The following is a 20,819-nucleotide window of genomic DNA, read 5'->3' on the forward strand; positions in this document are numbered from 1 at the left end:
AGGCGAAGCGCGATATAGCGAGGGATCACTGTACACTCCACTGTATATCAAACTCAGAAATCAAAACTGATAGCCAGTATGAACAATACTGCACATCCTCTCTGAGATGCACCAGCTTTGAAAATTTGTAACCCATGAATTATTCTGCGTAAGTGCATCATGAAATGCTGCTGGGACTCCTTCATACCAACAGCAATCCACTTTTATAATACCTCACTGTGACTGCTGTCTTACCATTAGAAAAGTAAGAGAAGTTGTCTTCCTTTTTGTAATTCTTGTCTGTAGTTGAGTGGGGTTGCTGTTAGGTATACAGGTATTTCTATATTTCTTGAACTTTCCCTTTTGGGACAAATAAAGTTCTATCTATCTATCTATCTATCTATCTATCTATCTATCTATCTATCTATCTATCTATCTATCTATCTATCTATCTATTATATAGTGCCTTTCATATCTATCTATCTATCTATCTATCTATCTATCTATCTATCTATCTATCTATCTATCTATCTATCTATCTATCTATCTATCTATCATATAGTGCCTTTCATATCTATCTATCTATCTATCTATCTATCTATCTATCTATCTATCTATCTATCTATCTATCTATCATATAGTGCCTTTCATATCTATCTATCTATCTATCTATCTATCTATCTATCTATCTATCTATCTATCTATCATATAGTGCCTTTCATATCTATCTATCTATCTATCTATCTATCTATCTATCTATCTATCTATCTATTATATAGTGCCTTTCATATCTATCTATCTATCTATCTATCTATCTATCTATCTATCTATCTATCTATCTATCTATCTATCTATCTATTATATAGTGCCTTTCATATCTATCATTTAAATTCTATGCTTCTATATTATACAGTATAATACCCTTATAAATATTTTCCTTTAATATAGTGCCTTATATATAGGCTTTTCATTTGAGTCAGTGTAAAGCTTTGAGTGGCCACTGCCACACCAAACCACACCACTTAGCCACTTCGACACTTTAAAACTGAACTGCAGTTTCTTAATCATTTCTGCAATGTGCACACGACGTCACACATAGGGTCACGTAATCGGGCCGAACTGTCAACCCCATAATTAATGTGGCCACTTTGTCTACCTAAAACAAAAGAAATCATTAATGAAATATGACGTACACCACGCGCCCGTCTCCTTTACATTGTACATGAAGCAGGGTCATGAAAAGATAATTACAAGTAAATATCCACCCCTCGAACAGGAAATAAGTTAAGGCAGTAGGTATTCTTTAATTGTGCAATCTTGTTGGTTAAACGTCTATATCGACACGATTCTAATTATGTCTACATTTTATGGTATGTAGAAAAGCGTTGCATACTTATTCGATCGTGTTAATAACCAGGTGAAATAAACCGTGCAAAACAATGCATTCATTAAACTGTTCGCGCTCTCGTCGAAGTGTTTTGGGCAGCTCAGGCACCCGTCGTTCACTCGTATCCTAGTAACGAGACGCGCTCCTCCACGAGCGTTTCTAAGGCAACAAAACCGCCGGAGAGATTCAACGAAGTTTGCTCAGCTTGCTACTGTAACACACGAGTAGAAAGGTAAGTTTTCTTGTATTAAACATACAGAATACGATAAATATGTTTACTATACGTCAAATAATGTCCAAATAGGACATGCTTGCTTGGTATGTTACACAGCGGACAAAAGCTAACAAATAACATTTTATAATAGAGCCTGCGTGAATCATTAATTAAATCTGTGTTTGTTTTAATGGAGAATTTTGAAAAGCAACAGAATTGTTTTCTTATATTTTAAGATTATATAATTATGAGAAACGTCGTCTGTCTGCTTTTTTATTTAAGTTTTTTTCTGATTTAAGTAATAGCTCCCAGCTAAACAACGGATAAAAGGGAAATATATATGCCTGTATATATAATGTCTGTGATTATTTCAATTGTGGCATTACTAAAAACAGCGTTTTGGAATTTTTCTTTTTATTCCACAAACAGACACTACAGTATATCATCTATTACAGCACGTATTGACGATTGATTGCTTTTCTTTGCGCCTTCATTCTTTTATCTTATTTTAAGACGCTGTATTCAAACGGCGGGTGCGTGAAGTTTGCACGTTCTTGCTTTATTTCTACGGGCTCCCTCACTTATCAAATCAAATCAAAAGAAGTTCAGCTTGGTGTGTAGAGGAAACAAAAATTGCACGGTCAAGCCAGTCGCCCCATCCTGGGCTGGTTCCTCATAATGCTAACTGTCTGAGTGAAGGTACTCCAGATACTTATTGTTTAAAAGTTTTAGAAACAGCAGTACGGAGGATGCAGTTAGCATGACCATACATACAGTACTTACAAATTTGAAGACAATGACAGTTAATCTCGAAATCTATTTATTGATTACAGGTCACAGTTATGCACGCTGAGGTAATTCACTAAGACTGGTAAACAGCAAATATTATTATTCCATTATATAAACAGGCATATTGGGAATATCCATGTATCCATAGACCAATAAGCTTAAGGCACATCACAGACAAATTAATAGAAGGAATTATTAAGGAAAAGACTGAGCAGCACATGGCAAGAACATGAGCTGTAGGGAAGAGTCAACATGGGTTCAGGAGAGGGAGGTCGTGTTTCACTAATATGCTGGAATTGAATAAAGAAGCAACAAAAAGATACAATGTGAGAGATCCATGTGATGTTATTTATGTTGATTTTCAGAAAGCATTTGATAAGGTGTCACATGACAGAATGGGCATTTAATTAAAAGAAGTGGGAGTTACAGGAAGCAGAGGCTGATGGGATGAGGAACTTTACAGTATATAGATGATGTTGAAAGTGGTGTCCCTCAGGGCTCAGTGTTGGGGCTGTTGCTGTTTTTAACATAAATGATCTAGATGGGAATTTAAACAACTAGCTGCTTAAATTTGCAGATGATACCAAACTATATCGATTGGCAGATAATCTAGAATGCGTTGAATCATTACAGAGAGACTTGGACAAAACACAGGCTTTGGCAGATTTGTGGCAAATGAAATTTAAAGTATGTAAACATAATTAATATATGTAAATGTAAAGTATTACAAGTAGAAAGTAAAAATGTTAGGTTTACAAAACACAATGTGAGGTCAGAAAAGTGAAAGTACTGCTTATGAGAAAGACTCAGGAGTCGTAGTGGATTTGTCACTATCAACTGCCAGACCGTGTTCAGAAGTCATTAAGAAGGCTAACAGAACGTCAGGTTATATAGCGCCTTGATGTGTGGAGTACATGTCCAAGGAGGGTATGCTGAAGTTATAAGATGCACTGGTGAGGCCTCATCTGGAGTCCTGTGTGCAGTTCTGGTCTTAGGTCTATAAAGAAAGACACAGCAGAAGAACAACAAGGCCGATTTCAGGACTTCAGGGTTTAAGATAGGACGCAAACTTGAAGGAGCCAAACCTGTTCAGTTTAAGAATACAAAGATAAGAGGTGACATCATTAAAGAAATTATGAAGAGAATTAGTCCAGTGGATTGAGAGTGTTGCTTTAAAACAAGTTCATCAAAAACACGGGGACACAGTTAGGGAAACTTGTTAAGGGTAAATGTCACACAAACATCAGGAAGTTATTCTCCCCATTGGCACATGGAATCAGTGACATGTGGTGAGGTTCATGGCTGGTGAGGCACCAACTCCTTCAGAGTCAGATTTACAAATATATGAACCCAAACGAGTAGCTTATTCACTGACTGCAGGCCTCTTGGCAATTGTTTCATGTTACGATATCCCGTGTTAGTCCAGACATTGTCACAACTTGAGAACAAAAGGCATGGAAAGCAGTAAAGGCAGTTTATTGTAGGACAGCCACACAGCCAGTCTTTTCGGGCGCACCACCGCTCCGTCTGAAAAGACCAAGTTGTTTTTTTGTCCCTTCATTTGAAGCAAACCTTTTCGCTCAGGCGTTGGTCTTCCGTTATTTATCACTTCCTGTTTTGCAGTTGAGAAATTTTTAAGCTTAATGTCAATGTCAATGTCAATTTATTTATATAGCACATTTAAAACAGCATAGTAATGCTGTGGCCAAAGTGCTTTACAATAATAGAATAAAAGAAAAACAAAACAAATTAACATAAACATAAATAGAAATAAAATATATGAACATAAAATAAAATACATAATAAATAGAAGTAATGTTATATACATAAAAAATAGAAGTAATCCTCTTTAATAAAACCACTGTGTGCGTCCAGTGTCTGTGAGTGTGTGTCTTCTGGTGAAGTACGCATGTGCGGGGCACGATGCGATGCTTCAAAGCAGATGCTTCAAAGGACGCCTGACACGTCACACAAGACAGAGAGGGCGGGAGCTATAAAATATCACGTGGCCGATCCAATCGGATTTTGGTAAATGAGGTAAGACCTAAAACATAAAACACGAAAAATCCAATCGAGTACTGAGACGTGGAGACCAGCTTCCCCAAAGAGGTGGGATTAGTGTTTGTTGTTGTGCAAGTGTTCACTCTGAGGATGTCAGATTTGCGATTAAGAAGCTTGGCCCGGTAAAGTGTAAAGTGTCAGTCATTGAAGGGGTTTTCCTAAATATACGATTTTTCATGATATTACAATACGATGACTTTTAAAAGTAGATTTATTTTCGCGCACATTACATCAGTTGATGGGACACATATTTTGGAGAGCAAAGCCAGTATTACTGTCAGAGAAAATTACAGGCATTTTACGGAAAAAAATGAAAGAGGTAAAATGTCCCTTGCCATTTAATATAGACTGTTCCTACTAATGTTTATGGACTACTGTTATAGCGCCCGTTATTGTAACGGGCTTAATGACTAGTATTATATAATCACAAAGACGAAACCATCAGTATTACTGAAGGTCACAGAATGCAAGTAAATAGAAATGAGTCTTTAGTCTTGTTTTGAACAGTTCAATTGTAGACGACTCCTTTATACGATGAGGTAAAGAGTTCCACAGATGAGGTGCCACAGCTGTCCCCCTTGGTTTTACACTTGGTACGATGGACAACCAGAGACAGCTGACCAGAAGATCTAAGCACTCTAGATGGCTGATGTAAAACACACAGTTCAGATAAATAGGCAGGAGCAAGCCCATGTAAAGATTTAAAAACTAGCAGCAAGATTTTAAAATCAATTCGAAAACTGACAGGCAGCCAGTGTAAAGAAGCTAAAATAGGAGAAACAGAGTCATACTTTCTTGCCCCAACCAGAAAGCCAGCAGCAGCATTTTGGACCAACTGTAACCTGTGTATCAGAGATTTATTAATCACAGAATACAGCAAGTTGCAGTAATCGAGGTGAGAAAAAATAAACGCATGAGTAGCGATCCCTAGAAGATAAAAAAGGCTTGATCTTACCTAATAGACGAAGCTGGAAAAAGCAACTCTTGACTACAGAATTTACTTCTTTCTCAAAAGAGAGGTTACTATCAAAGGTAACACCAAGATTGCGGACTTGAGGTTTGGAAAAGACAAAGAGCCGAGAAGTCCAAGACCAATTTGGGCTTTAGCTGATGGACCCACTATAAGCACCTCCGTTTTATAATCAGGGCGGCACAGTGGTATCGCTGCTGCTTCTCAGTAAGGAGACCTGGGTTTGCTTCCCGGGTCCTTCCTGTGTGGAGTTTGCATGTTCTCCCCGTGTTTGCGGGGTTTCCTCCGGGTGCTCCGGTTTCCTCCCACAGTCCAAAGACATGCAGGTTAGGTGCATTGGCGATCCTAAATTGTCTCTGGTGTGTGCTTGGTGTGTGTGTGTGTGTCCTGCGGTAGGCTGGTGCCGTGCCTGGGGTTTGTTCCTGCTTTGTTCCCTGGGATTGGCTCCAGCAGACCCCTGTGACCCTGTGTTAGGATTCAGTGGGTTGGATAATGGATTAATGGCTGGATAGACATTCAATCTTCCATTCTGGCAGTCAGTCGGAACAAAAAATAAAAATAAACGGACTGCTGCAGTGCACTTGACTTTCTGATATCGCTAACTTATTGGTGCCTCTGCATAGAACAGCAGCAACGAGCACCTGTTGAGCTCACATGCGCCCCCTTCATTGCGGCATGGTATACTGTCTGCCTCACCTTGTGCATTTTCACTGCGGTTTTATGTTCGATCAGCGAGACTAAATATGTCACACACATTCATTAAAGATATTAGCCAGACTGTGGAAAGTCAGGGTGTATAATAAACGTGTCTGAAAACATTATATTGACGACGTAGAGAGAGATAACACCAGGCACGCGCCAATTGTCTGCATCAGCCCAGTGTGTGAGGGAGAGCGCAGTCCGAGGTGAGGTGAGGCTCGACGCTGCTGCACCTCGCATTTCTCCCCTGTATTTGAACAGTAAATGCGCCATTTCAGCGATTTGAACTATAATATTCATCAAAATTATTGGAATCATACAGAAAACAAATCTATGGCATAGACCAGTGGATAAATTTAGTTTATGTTATCATTATTAGTTTTACTTTTCATGATGATCCTCCCTTGTCTAACCTTACCACATGTCCCTGAGTCCTGCATGGAATAAGTTATCAAGTACTGTGGTGGACAATATGACTCTAGGGATATTCAGAATTCAGCTTGATGTTGTTTTGGAGGACTTAGGTGCATAGGATTGGTGTTCTTGTCTAAAGTAATTCCATTTAGGCTGCCAGGCAAACACCTAACCCTTGTTGTGTCTCCCATCTTTACAAATAGGCATTGGATGTTCCAACAAACGGGCCTCCGTCTGTTAGAATGGGAAATCACACACAAATGATAAGCATTGGGACTCCACGGGGCTGTGTACTGAATCCTATGCTCCGTGCTCTTTTAATGTATGACTGTGTTGCTAATCAGGAAACACCAACATCACCAAATTCATTGATGGTACCACAGTCATTGGTTTGATTCCTGGGGAGCCATGTGTCTGTGTACAGGAGGAACATGGGTGGATCTTATGGTATGGTGCCAAATCAAAAAAGAACTAGGAGATGATTGTTGAGTTACAGAAGAGGAGGTAACACCCCAGAGCACTGTATACTGGTGAGACAGAGGTAGAGGTTTCATGTGAGGACGCTGATCACCATTAGTGGAAAGACAGAGGTGTGGCAAAGAACACGAATAGACCCGTGTTAGCTCCTAATGTCCTTGTCTAGGTCTTTACCATTCATGTATGTAACTAGGGGGCTCCGCCCCCTGCTCGCTTCGCTCGCCAACCCCTGGTGTTGGGAAATCACAAAGAGCGTGATGTATGAATGAGATATAGAATAGTGTGAAGGTGTAGATGATGCAAATAGAAAGCAAACAATAAAGTGTGTGGCACAGTGTAAAGGGTTATTGGAAAATTTCTTTGTACACACCTTTTAAGTGTAAAAGGTAATTTCAGGTCAGAACTTGTAAGGTCAATGAAGATGGTCATCATCGTGATCAGAGTCAACTTTGTCAGAGCTTAGAAAGAGTTATGTCTCTCCAGGACGTAACGCAATGACTTGGGTATTTATGTTTTCTACATTAATATTGTTTGTACATAATATAGCGCGTTGTGTTAAAAGGGGCATTTGGTCTAATGAGATTGCTGTTCCAGATAAAGGCTTGAGGAATTGTACTAATATCTGGGTGAGGTCTATCTGTATTGGTGAGTGTACCATCTCCCAGATGTAATAACCAATTGTTATGATCTGGATCTGGACATCGCATGTTTTGTACTAACTGTATCTTTTGAAAGCAATGTCAATTGTCTGCGTATTTTAAGGTGCACTGAACAATAGCTGAGTGCATGGCATGTGGAACAATAGCTAAGCACTGTCTAAAATCTCCTCCTAATAAAAGTACCTTTCCTCCAAAGGGAATATTATTATTCATCAACGTTTGTAGAAGTTTATGAATGGTGTTGAGTAAGTGACTGGATGCCATTGTACATTCATCAATAATTAACAGTTTTGCAAGACGGATGTCATGTGCAGTGCCACTTTTCATGTTCATAGTGGATACCGATTTGTAGGATCTAATGCAGTTCATAAAGTTTTCACTTTCAGGTACATCGTTAGTTAGAAGGTTCTGTAGATATTCAGGATATGAATGTAAAGGAGGCAGTCTAATGTGACCCTTTTGACAACAACGTGTAAATTCATTACTTGTATTGTCAGTTGTTTCTTCAGGGAAGTTAAGTGAATGACAATGATTGCAAATGACATTCATTAATCCCAATGAATTTTCCTGAATAGTGGACTCATTATTGAACGCGTTGTCAGCTAACTGGCGCAAGTGTTTAGCAGGTGTCTGTCGTTGATGTCCGTGACGTGTATCTTTTGCTTGTGCCGTTTGAGAGGCGCGTTGTTGTATGTGTAGTATTTGGGACGTGTTGTTTTGGAGCTGTAATCGATTTGCCTGTGCTGTGTGAGAAGCCCGTTGTAGTCACCTGCGTGCATTGTTTGTATTGAGCCTTGCTCGTTTTTGTATGTCGGTCAGTTGAGCTTTCTCTTTTTGGAGCCTTGCCTGCTTGTTTTTCGGCATTCCAGATGCTCGGTGTAGACGTCTGTGTTTATTTACTTTGTCCCTTCGCTGCCGTTTCTGTATGTCTGAGACGGGAGGTGTTTCGTTTTGAATTCGTGCCTGTTTCGATTTAGCACTTTGAGACGCGTGCTGTATGCGTGTACGTTCATTGTGTTTGTCCATATGCGCTCGTTTCTGTTAATGTGTTAGTTGAGCTTTGCGTTTTTGGAGCCGAGACATTTTTTCTTCCGGAGGTTCAGAAGCGCGTTGTATGCGCCACCGTGTATTTTGTTTTTTCATGCGGGTTCGTGTGTTTGGTCCTGTTATCCGAGCCGTATCGTTTTGTACCTGTGATCGCGTATTCATGACTTGTTTGTTCTTCAGCGTGAGAAATATGGATAAGTAATAAGGAGGATCGCACTCACTGTTAATATGGAGCCTTTTCTGCAGTTGAACGGTTAGTAGTGCTTTATTGTAAGGAGATCCACCTATGCTGCATAGTGTGAAGGTGTTGAGATGACGTATGTTTAATACGGACGGTTCCTTCAGAAATGGGGCTTTGGGTGTCACTTCTTATTGATGTTAGTGTGTTTGTGGGACTGAATCGTCGTCTTTGTGAACGTTTCGTGTGCCATGTCCGTAGTCTGTCCCGTTTCGTGTCTAATGGGCTTTGTGTGGCGGTCACGGCTTCTTTTTTTTTGGTGTGCTAGGAGCTTGTTGAATCCTCCTCTTTGTGTGCGTCCCGTTTCGTGTGCAATGGGATTCGTGCGGCGCTGTGTGCTTTGCCGGCGTCTGAGGAGGGGGGAGGGATGTTGCTTGGAGGGGGTGGTGGAATTGGTGGGGCGCGAGCGGCTTCTTTTTTTTTGTGTGCCAGGGACTTGTTGAATCCCCCTCTTTGTGTGTGTCCTGTCTGTTGCTTGTAGGGGGAGGGGGGTGCTTGGAGGTGGGTGTGGGATTTGTGGGGCGCAAGCGGCTTCTTTTTTTTTGTGTGCTAGTTTCGTGTGCAATGGGTTTTGTGCGGCGCTGTGTGCGTCGCCGGCGTTTGACTCCTTTTTTCTGTGCTGACTCCTTTTTTCTGTGGTCGCGGCGCCTCATTTCTTGGGGCGCCTGCGCAGTGCGTATTTCTTGGGGCGCCTGCGCAGTACGTCTTTTGCGTCCACGGCCCATGGCCGGATGTCCCTGCGTCCATCCGCTTTAACATTCTCGGTTAGTAATATGGATATGTTATGTGCACTCTGATTAGTTTTAAAATATTTATTTTTCAAAACTTAACAGGAACAAGTACATTTGGTACCATGGGAGTGGCACTGACTAGAGCGGCTCAATGGACAACTGCTGGTTTTGGTACAGGCAAACTGGAAATTACCCCATTGAATGAGTCCATCCTACAAGAGATTATAGCATTTGTGGAAAACTTCAGCAGCAAACATCCTAAAGAGTCGTCTCTAGTTTTCAAGGAGCCACTGCAGTGGACAACAACGTTGGAGCCAAGTCGGTTTGGATCAGGTTATGAAGTCAGGTATGTAAAGTGGGTGATGGCGTCTTTTATAATTTCTATAACTCTATGATCATCAGTGCGTTTGTCTACGCTGTCATGTGCTGGGCTGGTAACGTAACTTCAAGAGAGGCCCACCGAATGAACAAGCTAATTAAAAGGGCAGGCTCAGTTATGGGACACACTCCTGACCCCCTGGAGGTCATAGAAGAGAAAATGAAAATAAAACTGATGGCCATTGTGAACAATGTTGCACGTCCTCCCTCTGACACACTAGCATTGCAGACTTTTGGCCAACAAATTACTCAGTATACTCTGCTTGAGGCACCATGCTTTGTATCAATTTATGCCATAGAAATAGATGTTGTTGCTAAATGAGGGAGTGTGTGTGAGCAGTGCCTGCCAAAGCTCATTCGGAGCTCTAGGCGGGGTGGCCGGACGTTGCCCTTTATTATTTGTAGTGGGTGGACAGTATTATTAGACTTCGACAACCCTTCTGATTCTCCTTTGCTATCTAGAGCATGCACCCCTTCGGTAGCACAAATGGCGCCCCCTTGTGTATATACTGCAGACTTTAAGAAGCATGCACCCCTTGGTGTCCGAAGCATGCACACTTTTAGGAATGAGTGCCCCTTGGTGTATGGAGTGCACACAATTTTACTTTAATAAATAGAGCCCCATGGGTAAAACTGCCCACTCAGTATCATCCAAGTTCAATAGCCTTGGTCCCCCTTGGTTTCTGGAGCACGCGTCCCTTCGGTAGTACAAAAAGCGCCCCTTTGTGTATATACTGCGGCCTTTAAGGAGCTTGCGCCCCTTGATGCGTAGAGTGTACTACTTTTACTATCATAAATAGTGCCCCATGGGTGAAAGTGTCCACTCAGTATCATCAGAATTTGACAGTCGGTGGTGGGGAGAGGTGCACGTCCCTTCAGTAGCACAAACTGGAGTAATTAGGTTTTACTCTTTGTGTATATATCACAGCCTTTAAGGACTGTGCGCCCCTTGGTGTATGGAGTGTGCGCAGTTTTACTTTCATTAGAGCTCCATGGGTACAACTGCCCACTCAGTATCATCAAACTTCAATAGCCTTGCTCCCTGTTGGTTTGCGGAGTGATAGATAGATAGATAGATAGATAGATAGATAGATAGATAGATAGATAGATAGATAGATAGATAGATAGATAGATAGATAGATAGAAACTTTATTAATCCCAAGGGGAACTTCACATACTCCAGCAGCAGCATACTGATAAAGAACAATATTAAATTATTAAATTAAAGAGTGATAACAATGCAGGTATACAGACAGTCAATAACTTTGTATAATTGTTAACGTTTACCCCCCCGGGTGGAATTGAAGAGTCGCATAGTGTGAGGGAGGAACGATCTCCTCAGTCTGTCAGTGGAGTAGGACGGTGACAGCAGTCTGTCGCTGAAGCTGCTCCTCTGTCTGTAGATGATCCTGTTTAGTGGATGCAGTGGATTCTCCATGATTGACAGGAGCCTGCTCAGCGCCCGTCGCTCTGCCACGGATATCAAACTGTCCAGCTCCATGCCTACAACAGAGCCTGCCTTCCTTATCAGTTTGTCCAGGCGTGAGGCGTCCCTCTTCTTTATGCTGCTTCCCCAGCACACCACTGCGTAGAAGAGGGCGCTCGCCACAACCGTCTGATAGAACATCTGCAGCATCTTATTACAGATGTTGAAGGACGCCAGCCTTCTAAGGATGTATAGTCGGCTCTGTCCTTTCTTACACAGAGCATCAGTATTGGCAGTCCAGTCCAATTTATCATCCAGCTGCACTCCCAGGTATTTATAGGTTTGGGATATGTTTGGTCCCTTCAGTAGTACAAAAGGCGCCCCTTTGTGTATATACCATGGACTTTAAGAAGCACGCACCCCTTGGTGTACAGAGCTTGTGTACTTTGACTTTCATAAACGACACCCCATGGTTAAAATAACCACTCAGTATCATCAAAGTTTGACGACTATTCCCCCTAAGTTTCCATAGTGGGTGGGTTCCCCCTAAGTTTCCATAGTGTATGCCCCCTCAGTAGCACAAATGGAGCCCCTTTGTGTATACACCATGGATTTTAAGGAGTGTGTGCCCCTTGGTGTACAGAGTGTGCACACTTTTACTTTCATAAATGGTGCCCCTCAGATAATGGTGGCCACCTATGGCACCCAATGGTTTGACTGCCCCTGTGTGTGTGTGAGTGGCTAGTCATGGAGTGGTGTCCCTTCCAAGACTATTGTCTATTTTTGCTGGGTTAGGCTGCTCCGTGATCCCATGCTGATGAAAGCAGTCTTTACACTTAATAGATTAATGGATGACTTTATCTAAAATTATATTTTTGTTGAAGATGTAGTTAAATGTACTAAAAAGAAAGGCAGAATATCAGATGGGGCAAATATTCTTCTAACCCAAAGAGGCCAGAGTTGTCTTCTTATATATTCATAGGGTTTAAGAACTGTTATTACAGCAGATCATACTACCCAGCGAACTACAGTGCATTTTCATGGCAAACATCATCCCAATGCACTATACAGCTGAGGTCTAATGATTTCCATGTTAATACAGCTGGCACTCTGGCAAATGACGTAGTTCACTAAGAGTCATACACCGAGTCAGAACATCAATCTTGCGATTTGCAGCCCATGACGTGACCACTGGGGCACACTGAACAGCTCTAGCAGCTCCCCTATACAAGTCATACAGCACCCTCGGGTCCCTTCTTTTTGACACAATAGTCAAAATGGCAGCAAGATATATAAACTAATTAGGCTTCAGTTACCTTGTGTTACTCAGCTTTTAAAAAGATAACACCAGTTTGAACTTGTACAGTACTTTCTCTCAGCGTATAAGTCATACAGCACCCTTGGGTCCCTTCTGTTTATTCTCCTTACAGCTTCTCTGCTCATAGTTTTTGAATATTAAGGTGATGTTGGATCCAATTCCACAAGCCCTTCCAGATTTTTAAAATTATTTAGTGTTAAAAAGCACCCATCATTTGCTGATTGTCTCTCCTACCCAATCATGCTGTGATCTGATATGATCTGCAGAAATGTTCAATTAGATTTAATATGTGTGCTGAGTGCTTGGACAACACAAGTCATCACATCACTCTCTCTCCGTGATGCAATCCAGATCTTTTTTATTATGATTTGAATGAAAGATAGCAGAATAACAAATCACTTCTCATGTGTAAATGGTAGCACTTCATTTCTTTGTTTTATTGGGCTCAGCTTTTCTGCTTGTGTGCTCTTTTCTTTCCTAACTGTGGAGCAGCTCATGGGGCCATGCTGTTGTTTTCTTTGTAAACCCTTCTGCTTGTTGATTGACTTTTGCCAGTTTTTGACAAGTGTCTGATGGGTTCTTTAAAATGTAATTTATGCAGTTTAAATTTACAGATCTCATTAGCATTAGGCCGTACATCTGTATTAAATATGCTACCTTAACAAGTGGACGTTCGGCTCCATGCATTACTCTTGTCTTTGTTGATTTTGCATTCTGTATGTAGTAGAAATTTAACATGTCTCTATTATAAAAGGAAATCTTGGGACGAGACTTTCTTGGAGACTTTTTGCCAAGAGATTTTGACAAGTCCCGCCCTCCTCTCAAACATTTACAATCACGCCCACGGTCCAATCACTTCTCATTCGTATGAATGTTATTGTCAGACACAGTTCCTGCACTCTTAGCTCCAAGCAGGAGTTTATTCCCAATGAAGAGGCATATCCATAAGAATTAAAAGATTTGTTGTTTGGTCAAAGTGAAATCCACATACGTGAGCGGCAGAGACGCAAAGTGGCGGGCACGCCCATAGTTTACTTGACTCTCATTCGTGTGAGTGCTATTGTCAGACACAGTTCCTGCATTCTCAGCTCCAAGCAGGGTTGGAAATAAAAGACAAAGAGTAAATGACAAAGTAGAACATCACAAAGAGGTTCAAAAATGTTGGCGTGATACACATGCAGAGCAGAGATTATGGAAGTACTAAAATTCAAAAGTCTCCAAAAAATTGATAGTAATGATCGTATGAGCGCTAACAAACAGAAATTATTACTCGGTGAAATAACGGAACAGCATCGAATATATGGACATAGGTGATATGACAAAGTACGTAGATATTGTTCGGCTTTAAACTTTAAGTTGGTGACTTGTAGATCATCTAATTCATGTTGCCATCAGGGAAAAGTGGTGTTTCTTTCCGATGAAGAGGCGTATCTGTGAGAATTAAAAGATTTGTTATTTGGTGAAAGTGAAATCCACATACATGAGTAGCAGAGACATGAAGTGGCTGGCGCATAGTGCCCGCCCGGGTGTTGGCGAGTGAAGTGAGCAGGGTACATTTTGTTGTTCACTTGACCTTTACCTGGTTTCCGACATTTATTAACCCTTTCTGCTATTTCTTAAAGATGAATGCTATGTTACCCTACAATTATTCTTCCACATGTATCCAACACTTGAAGATCATCAGCCTGGATGCAGTAGTTGCACACAAAACCCTGGTTAGATGCATTTTTTTGTCGTTCTTGCATTCAGTATGCCGCACTTAGTCTTCCTCTTCTTCCCATTATAGTGTTGCATGTCATCTGATTTGCTTCATACTCAGCAGATGTTGCTGGTCTTCTTTTTCTATCCACCATGTCACTTCATTTGCTGTAAGAAACCTTACAAGCGTAGGACGGTTTGTCGAGATTGTCACCACCTCAGATGTTTTGGACTACCAGCATATGTCAGGTCATGAACTTTCAGTCATGACCAAAATCAAGGTTCTAGCCCCAGCAGTCTGTGATTAGTTATGTATCAGACAGACAAAAGTTAGCACCCACCTTAATAAAAGGACAAGTGTCATGCAGGTGCCTGTGTATCTGTGTGTCTATCTGTTTGCTAAGGTTAGGAAGAAAAATTAACAAAATGTGGAAGGAGTAAATGTCTAAATGAATAGCTAAAGTAAATTAACATTACTACTGTTATGGGTGGCCACGGCCATTATCTGGCCCTCCTGGGTGGCTGTGGCACTGTAGATTCCCGTAGGGCATGCTGGGAGTTGGCATGTGGCACAGCCCTGTTGGGTTCTGTGGGGGCCACCAGGGGGAGCTGAGGAGCCCTACATGGGGCTTTCACCACATCTGGGAGTGATTCCAGGTCAAATTAATGAGCCATCTGGAACACTGGTCCAGAGGAGTCTGGAGGAAGTCTGGAGGAAGAGGGACAAAGCTTACCAAGAGGATGAGTGGAGGCGGACGACAAGGAGACAAAGAAGAAGGGCCTGTGAACTGTGTATTTTGATGCGCTGCTTATTTGTACTGTGCTGCTGTGGGGAGCGAGGGAAAAGCACTTTCCCACCGAAATAACTGTGTGTTGTGTGGCAAACTCATGTCTCTGCCTGTCTGTGTCGGGGTGGGGCAGCTCAACACGCCCCTGGTTCACACACTAATTGGAAATGGCAAATGTGGAATACCAAAATATAGTTGCAGCATTTTAGCATATAATATATACACTACTGGTCAAACATTTTAGAACAGCTCAGTTTTTCCAGTTTTTCTTCAAATTTAATCAGTTGAAATGCAATAAATGACCAAAAATGGTGAAAAGGTAAGCAGTAAAATGCCAGAGGTTTAAATTTAAAGTTTAGTTTAGCAAAAACTGAAAAAAATGTAAAAATCTGAATATTACACATGGGCCTTCTTCAGCAAACAACTAATACATTACAACCTACGATGTCCTGCAGTAATTAAAGTCAATTGAACTTTGCAAGTTGAATCAAACAAGGTGTCCCAACTTCTGTTGATTACTTAAAAACCCTCTGTGTGTTTTAAAGCAGATTGTGTTACTACACCCTCTGAGGTACTACTTGGACAATATTCCGATGATAATGGCAAGAAAACATCAATTAACAAATAAAATGAGACAGAGCATTATTACCCTTAGAAGTGTAGGCCTCTTATTTAGAGAAATTGCAAAAAAAATCAAAGTGTCAGTGAGTACAGTGGCGTCGTACACCATCCCACTGGAAACTGGAAGAGATGTGGCCGAACCAAAGTCACAAGCCAATCAGAAGACGAGTTTCTCAGGGAAAGGACTCCAGGTGCCCAATGAGCTTCTTCTGGCAGCAATTCCTGGTGTGGCGGAAGTGTTGCCAAATAGGACCCTGCAAAATGTCCATGCGCCCCTTGGTGGTGGCCACGGACCCCAACGGGGTTGAGCTTCTATGCTTATGACCCATGGCCCTGCTTGAAACCAAGGGGGCTGCCCTGTGTCGATCTGGGGGAGAAATTGTTTTGGAAGTGCTCTCTCCCCCAGTCCTTCCATAATCAGGGCGTCCTGGCCGGGTAAGGGCCCAGACTCTCTGCCGCAATATATATGTATAGTGGTACCTTGGTATTCATCCTTAGTCCGTTCCAGATCCTTTGACTTATACCAAACAGGACGTATACCAAAACGAATTTTTCCCATAAGAAATAAAGAGTAAATGATTAATCTGTTCCCATGAAAAAAAATCCTATTGTTATTGGCATATTATACATTGATGGGGTTGTATAAAATAATTTAAACACTGCTTAATACTAAAATACATAAATACAAAATCAGTTAGATGAAATAAATTAAAATTTAACCTCACTTTACTTTTTAATAACGTCTTTGTTTTTCACAATCGTAGATACCGTTGTTCTCGGCATACGGTATGCAGCAGCCATGTCCCGGATACGCATGCCACCTTCATACTTTTCAACAATCAATTCAAATTTACGCGAAAAAACACAAAATCACGTGAAAATTCACACAGAGTTATAGCGCTGGTTGTTCACTGAATGCTTGCAACTGGGGTACTGACGCTCGTGGGCAGCGTAGGGTAGCGCGTGGTGTGACGATGCAGTTCCGCTCCACGCTCCCCTATGTCCTTATGGGGAGTCCTGAACCCGACAGAGTCAGTAATGTCACCGAGATGAGCTGACAAATGAGGACAATTCTCAAATGAAGCCAGGGGATAGTGCAAGAATGCCAAGTGCTTTTATTTAAAACAAAAATCAATGTCCAAACGAAAAAGTGCAGTGCATCTGGTTTCAATAAATAATTATTTAATAAATATCCATAAAAACAAGTGTTCTGTGGGGATAAAAACAACAATAAATAAATCCGATAAAATCCGAGGTTAAAAATGCAGTCTCACTCTTCCCTATCACAGCCCACCTGTGCAGGTGCAAATCGCTCCAACTACCTCATTAACTTCCCCGCAGTTGTGCAATCGCGCCCATGGAGAACGACACGGCTACATGGGTTAAAACCTGGCCCTTTTTTTGAAGCCGCGGACTAGCTATACCACACGCGGTGTTCATATACGAGTCATATTCCAAACAAAGGTCTTATGCCAAGCAAAATTTTTTGCGTCCAAACAGGATGTACACCATGTTGGACTTATACCAAAGCAGACGTATACCAAGGTACCACTGTGTTTATATATATATATACTGTATATATATATATATATATATATATATATATATATATATATATATATATATATATATCCATCCATCCATCATCCAACCCGCTATATCCAAACTACAGGGTCACGGGGGTGTGCTAGAGCCAATCCCAGCCAACACAGGGTGCAAGGCAGGAAACAAACCCTGGGCAGGGCGCCAGCCCACCCACCGCAGGGTATATATATATATATATATATATTTTTTGACCGCAGTGCCATGTAGTGACACAATAATCGTAATGGCAGCAAGATATATAAATTATATAAAAGTTATGTTACTGTGTTACTGAGCTGTTGAATGGATAACACCAAGTTTTGACTTGTGCTTTACCTCAGTGTCAAGTTTTTTGCCCATTTTCTTTTATTCTCTTCCTGCCTGTTAAGATCAGCATTCTTCTACAAAAGGCAAAATGGTGTGAGGCCTCCAGAAGTTGCTACTCAAGCAGGCCAAGATCTTCACTGGTCTGTCCTGCAGAGCCTTCACCTTAACCCAGCTGTACCCCCAAACATTACCTGCTGTCTTCAGCTGGAGCAGGCCTAAAAATGGGGAGCTGGAAAAACAATTATCACAAAATATAACAAAAGCCCCACAAGAGCAGAGAGGATTGTAAACCTTTGGATTGAATTAAAAGGGCAAACAGAAAATATTTGTACTCCAAGGATTTCCTCACAGAAAAGTAGATAATACAAAGAAAAAGCTCAAAAGAGCAAAAGGGGGCACAAAGGAGTTGCCTGAAAGACAATCCTAAGAAAATGAGTCCCAAAACATAAAGTAAAAATCAGAATCAGAAGAACATAAGCAATCTGACAAGTGAGTGGAGACCTTTGAGTCCATTTGTTGCCTGTTTGTTTAGCTAACAGCTAAGCTGTCCCAATAGCTCCCAACTCCTTCCCTTATGGCCTCGTCCATCCAGTCCATCCACCTAGGTATCTACTGTAAATATTTGATTTTTTTTCTTTAAGTTTTGATATACTTTATTAATCCCTGAGGGCAAATTGTCTTCTCTCATGACCTTTGGAGGTCAGAGTGCAGGGTCTGCCAATGTACAGCACTCTTGACGCAGATTAATAATGATAATACATTTTATTTATTTGTAGGTGACTTTCTAAATACTCAAGGACACCGAACAACAGATAAAACACAGATTATAAACAAAACTAAAATACAAAAATCAAAATCAGACAGAGCAATTGTAATCAAAGAGAAAAAGCAGTCTTAAACAAATGAGTTTTAAGTTTAGATTTGAAAAGTGAAAATGATTCAATATTTCTAAGCTCAGATGGTAGTGAGTTCCAGAGCTGGGGAGCGGAGCAACTGAATGCTCTGCTCATCATAGCGGTAAGACGAACGAAGGGGACAGTCAAGTGGCTGGAGGAAGAGGATCTAAGGGTACGGGAGGGAATGGCAACATGGAGGAGGTCAGACAGATATGGAGGAGCGAGGTTGTGGAGAGCCTTAAAAGTTAACAGAAGAATTTTGAATTGGATGCAGAACTGAACTGGAAGCCAATGAAGCTGCTGCAAAACGGGAGTGATCTGGTGAATAGAGGGGGTTCTAGTAATGATGCGGGCAGCTGAATTCTGGACCAGTTGAAGCTTATAAAGAGATTTGCGAGAAAGACCAAAGAAAAGGGAATTACAATAATCCAGACGAGAAGTGACATGGCTATGAACAAGGATAGCAGTGGTGTGGGGAGTGAGGGAGGGGCAGGCGAATACGATTAATGTTACGCAAGTGGAAATATGCAGACCTGGAGATGTTATTGACGTGGGACTGAAAGGATAAAGTAGACTCTTAACCTGTGGGGAAGGGGAGATAGAGGAATTATCAATGACAAAGGAAACATGATCAGTTTTGGATAATGTTGATTTTGTGCCAATGACTAGAACTTCAGTTTTGTCACTTGTTATTTAATTTAAGAAAATTTGAAGAAAACCAAGATTTGATTTGTGCTATGCAATCAATAAGTGAGGAGGGTGGAAAGGAAACAGTAGGTTTGCTAGTGAGATAGTGCTGGGTGTCATCAGCATAACAGTGGAAGCTACAGTGCATCCGGAAAGTATTCACAGCGCATCACTTTTTCCACATTTTGTTATGTTACAGCCTTATTCCAAAATGGATTAAATTCATTTTTTTCCTCAGAATTCTACACACAACACCCCATAATGACAACGTGAAAAAAGTTTACTTGAGGTTTTTGCAAATTTATTAAAAATAAAAAAATTGAGAAAGCACATGTACATAAGTATTCACAGCCTTTGCCGTGAAACTCGAAATTGAGCTCCGGTGCATCCTGTTTCCCCTGATCATCCTTGAGATGTTTCTGCAGCTTAATTGGAGTCCACCTGTGGTAAATTCAGTTGACTGGACATGATTTGGAAAGGCACACACCTGTCTATATAAGGTCCTACAGTTGACAGTTCATGTCAGAGCACAAACCAAGCATGAAGTTAAAGGAATTGTCTGTAGACCTCCGAGACAGGATTGTCTGAAGGCACAAATCTGGGGAAGGTTACAGAAAAATTTCTGCTGCTTTGAAGGTCCCAATGAGCACAGTGGCCTCCATCATCCGTACGTGGAAGAAGTTCAAAACCACCAGGACTCTTCCTAGAGCTGGCCGGCCATCTAAACTGAGCGATTGGGGGAGAAGGGCCTTAGTCAGGGAGGTGACCAAGAACCCAATGGTCACTCTGTCAGAGCTCCAGAGATCCTCTGTGGAGAGAGGAGAACCTTCCAGAAGGACAACCATCTCTGCAGCAATCCACCAATCAGGCCTGTATGGTAGAGTGGCCAGACGGAAGCCACTCCTTAGTAAAAGGCACATGGCAGCCCACCTGGAATTTGCCAAAAGGCACCTGAAGGACTCTCAGACCATGAGAAGGAATACTTATCTACATGGGATTTCTCAGTTTTTTTATTTTTAATAAATTTGCAAAAACCTCAAGTAAACTTTTTTCACGTTGTTATTATGGGGTGTTGTGTGCAGAATTCTGAGGAAAAAATGAATTTAATCCATTTTGGAATAAGGCTGTAACATAACAAAAGGTGGAAAAAGTGATGCGCTGTGAATACTTTCTGGATGCACTGTAATGTTATATTTACAAAAGATATTACCAAAGGGAAGGAGGTAAATAATGAAAAGGAGGGGCCCCAGGACAGAGCCCACCTGAAGTAACAGCGGTGGGTTGGGATATGAAAGTTTTAACCTGAACAAACTGAGTGCAGTCTGAGAGGTAGGATTTGAACCAATCTAGTGGAGTGTGGGTAATGCCAATCGAAGATAATCTATTGAGAAGAGTCGTGTGACAAATAGTGTCAAAGGCTGCACTCAGATC

At 41.3% G+C, this 20,819-nt stretch overlaps 1 protein-coding gene across 1 annotated transcript in view; it reads left to right on the forward strand.

The window, feature by feature from the left end:
• The first annotated feature begins 9,762 nt into the window (after nucleotides 1-9,762).
• The window catches only part of odad2 (outer dynein arm docking complex subunit 2), a 194,351-nt gene continuing 183,294 nt past the window's right edge, over nucleotides 9,763-20,819 (forward strand). The window contains exon 1 of the mRNA XM_028804347.2: nucleotides 9,763-10,011. Within this exon, the coding sequence (XP_028660180.1) occupies nucleotides 9,788-10,011 (224 nt within the window). The 5' untranslated portion in view covers nucleotides 9,763-9,787. The remainder of the gene's footprint in view (nucleotides 10,012-20,819) is intronic.

This window comes from Erpetoichthys calabaricus, chromosome 6, assembly GCF_900747795.2.
Source record: "Erpetoichthys calabaricus chromosome 6, fErpCal1.3, whole genome shotgun sequence".
Taxonomy (NCBI): Eukaryota; Metazoa; Chordata; class Cladistia; order Polypteriformes; family Polypteridae; genus Erpetoichthys; species Erpetoichthys calabaricus.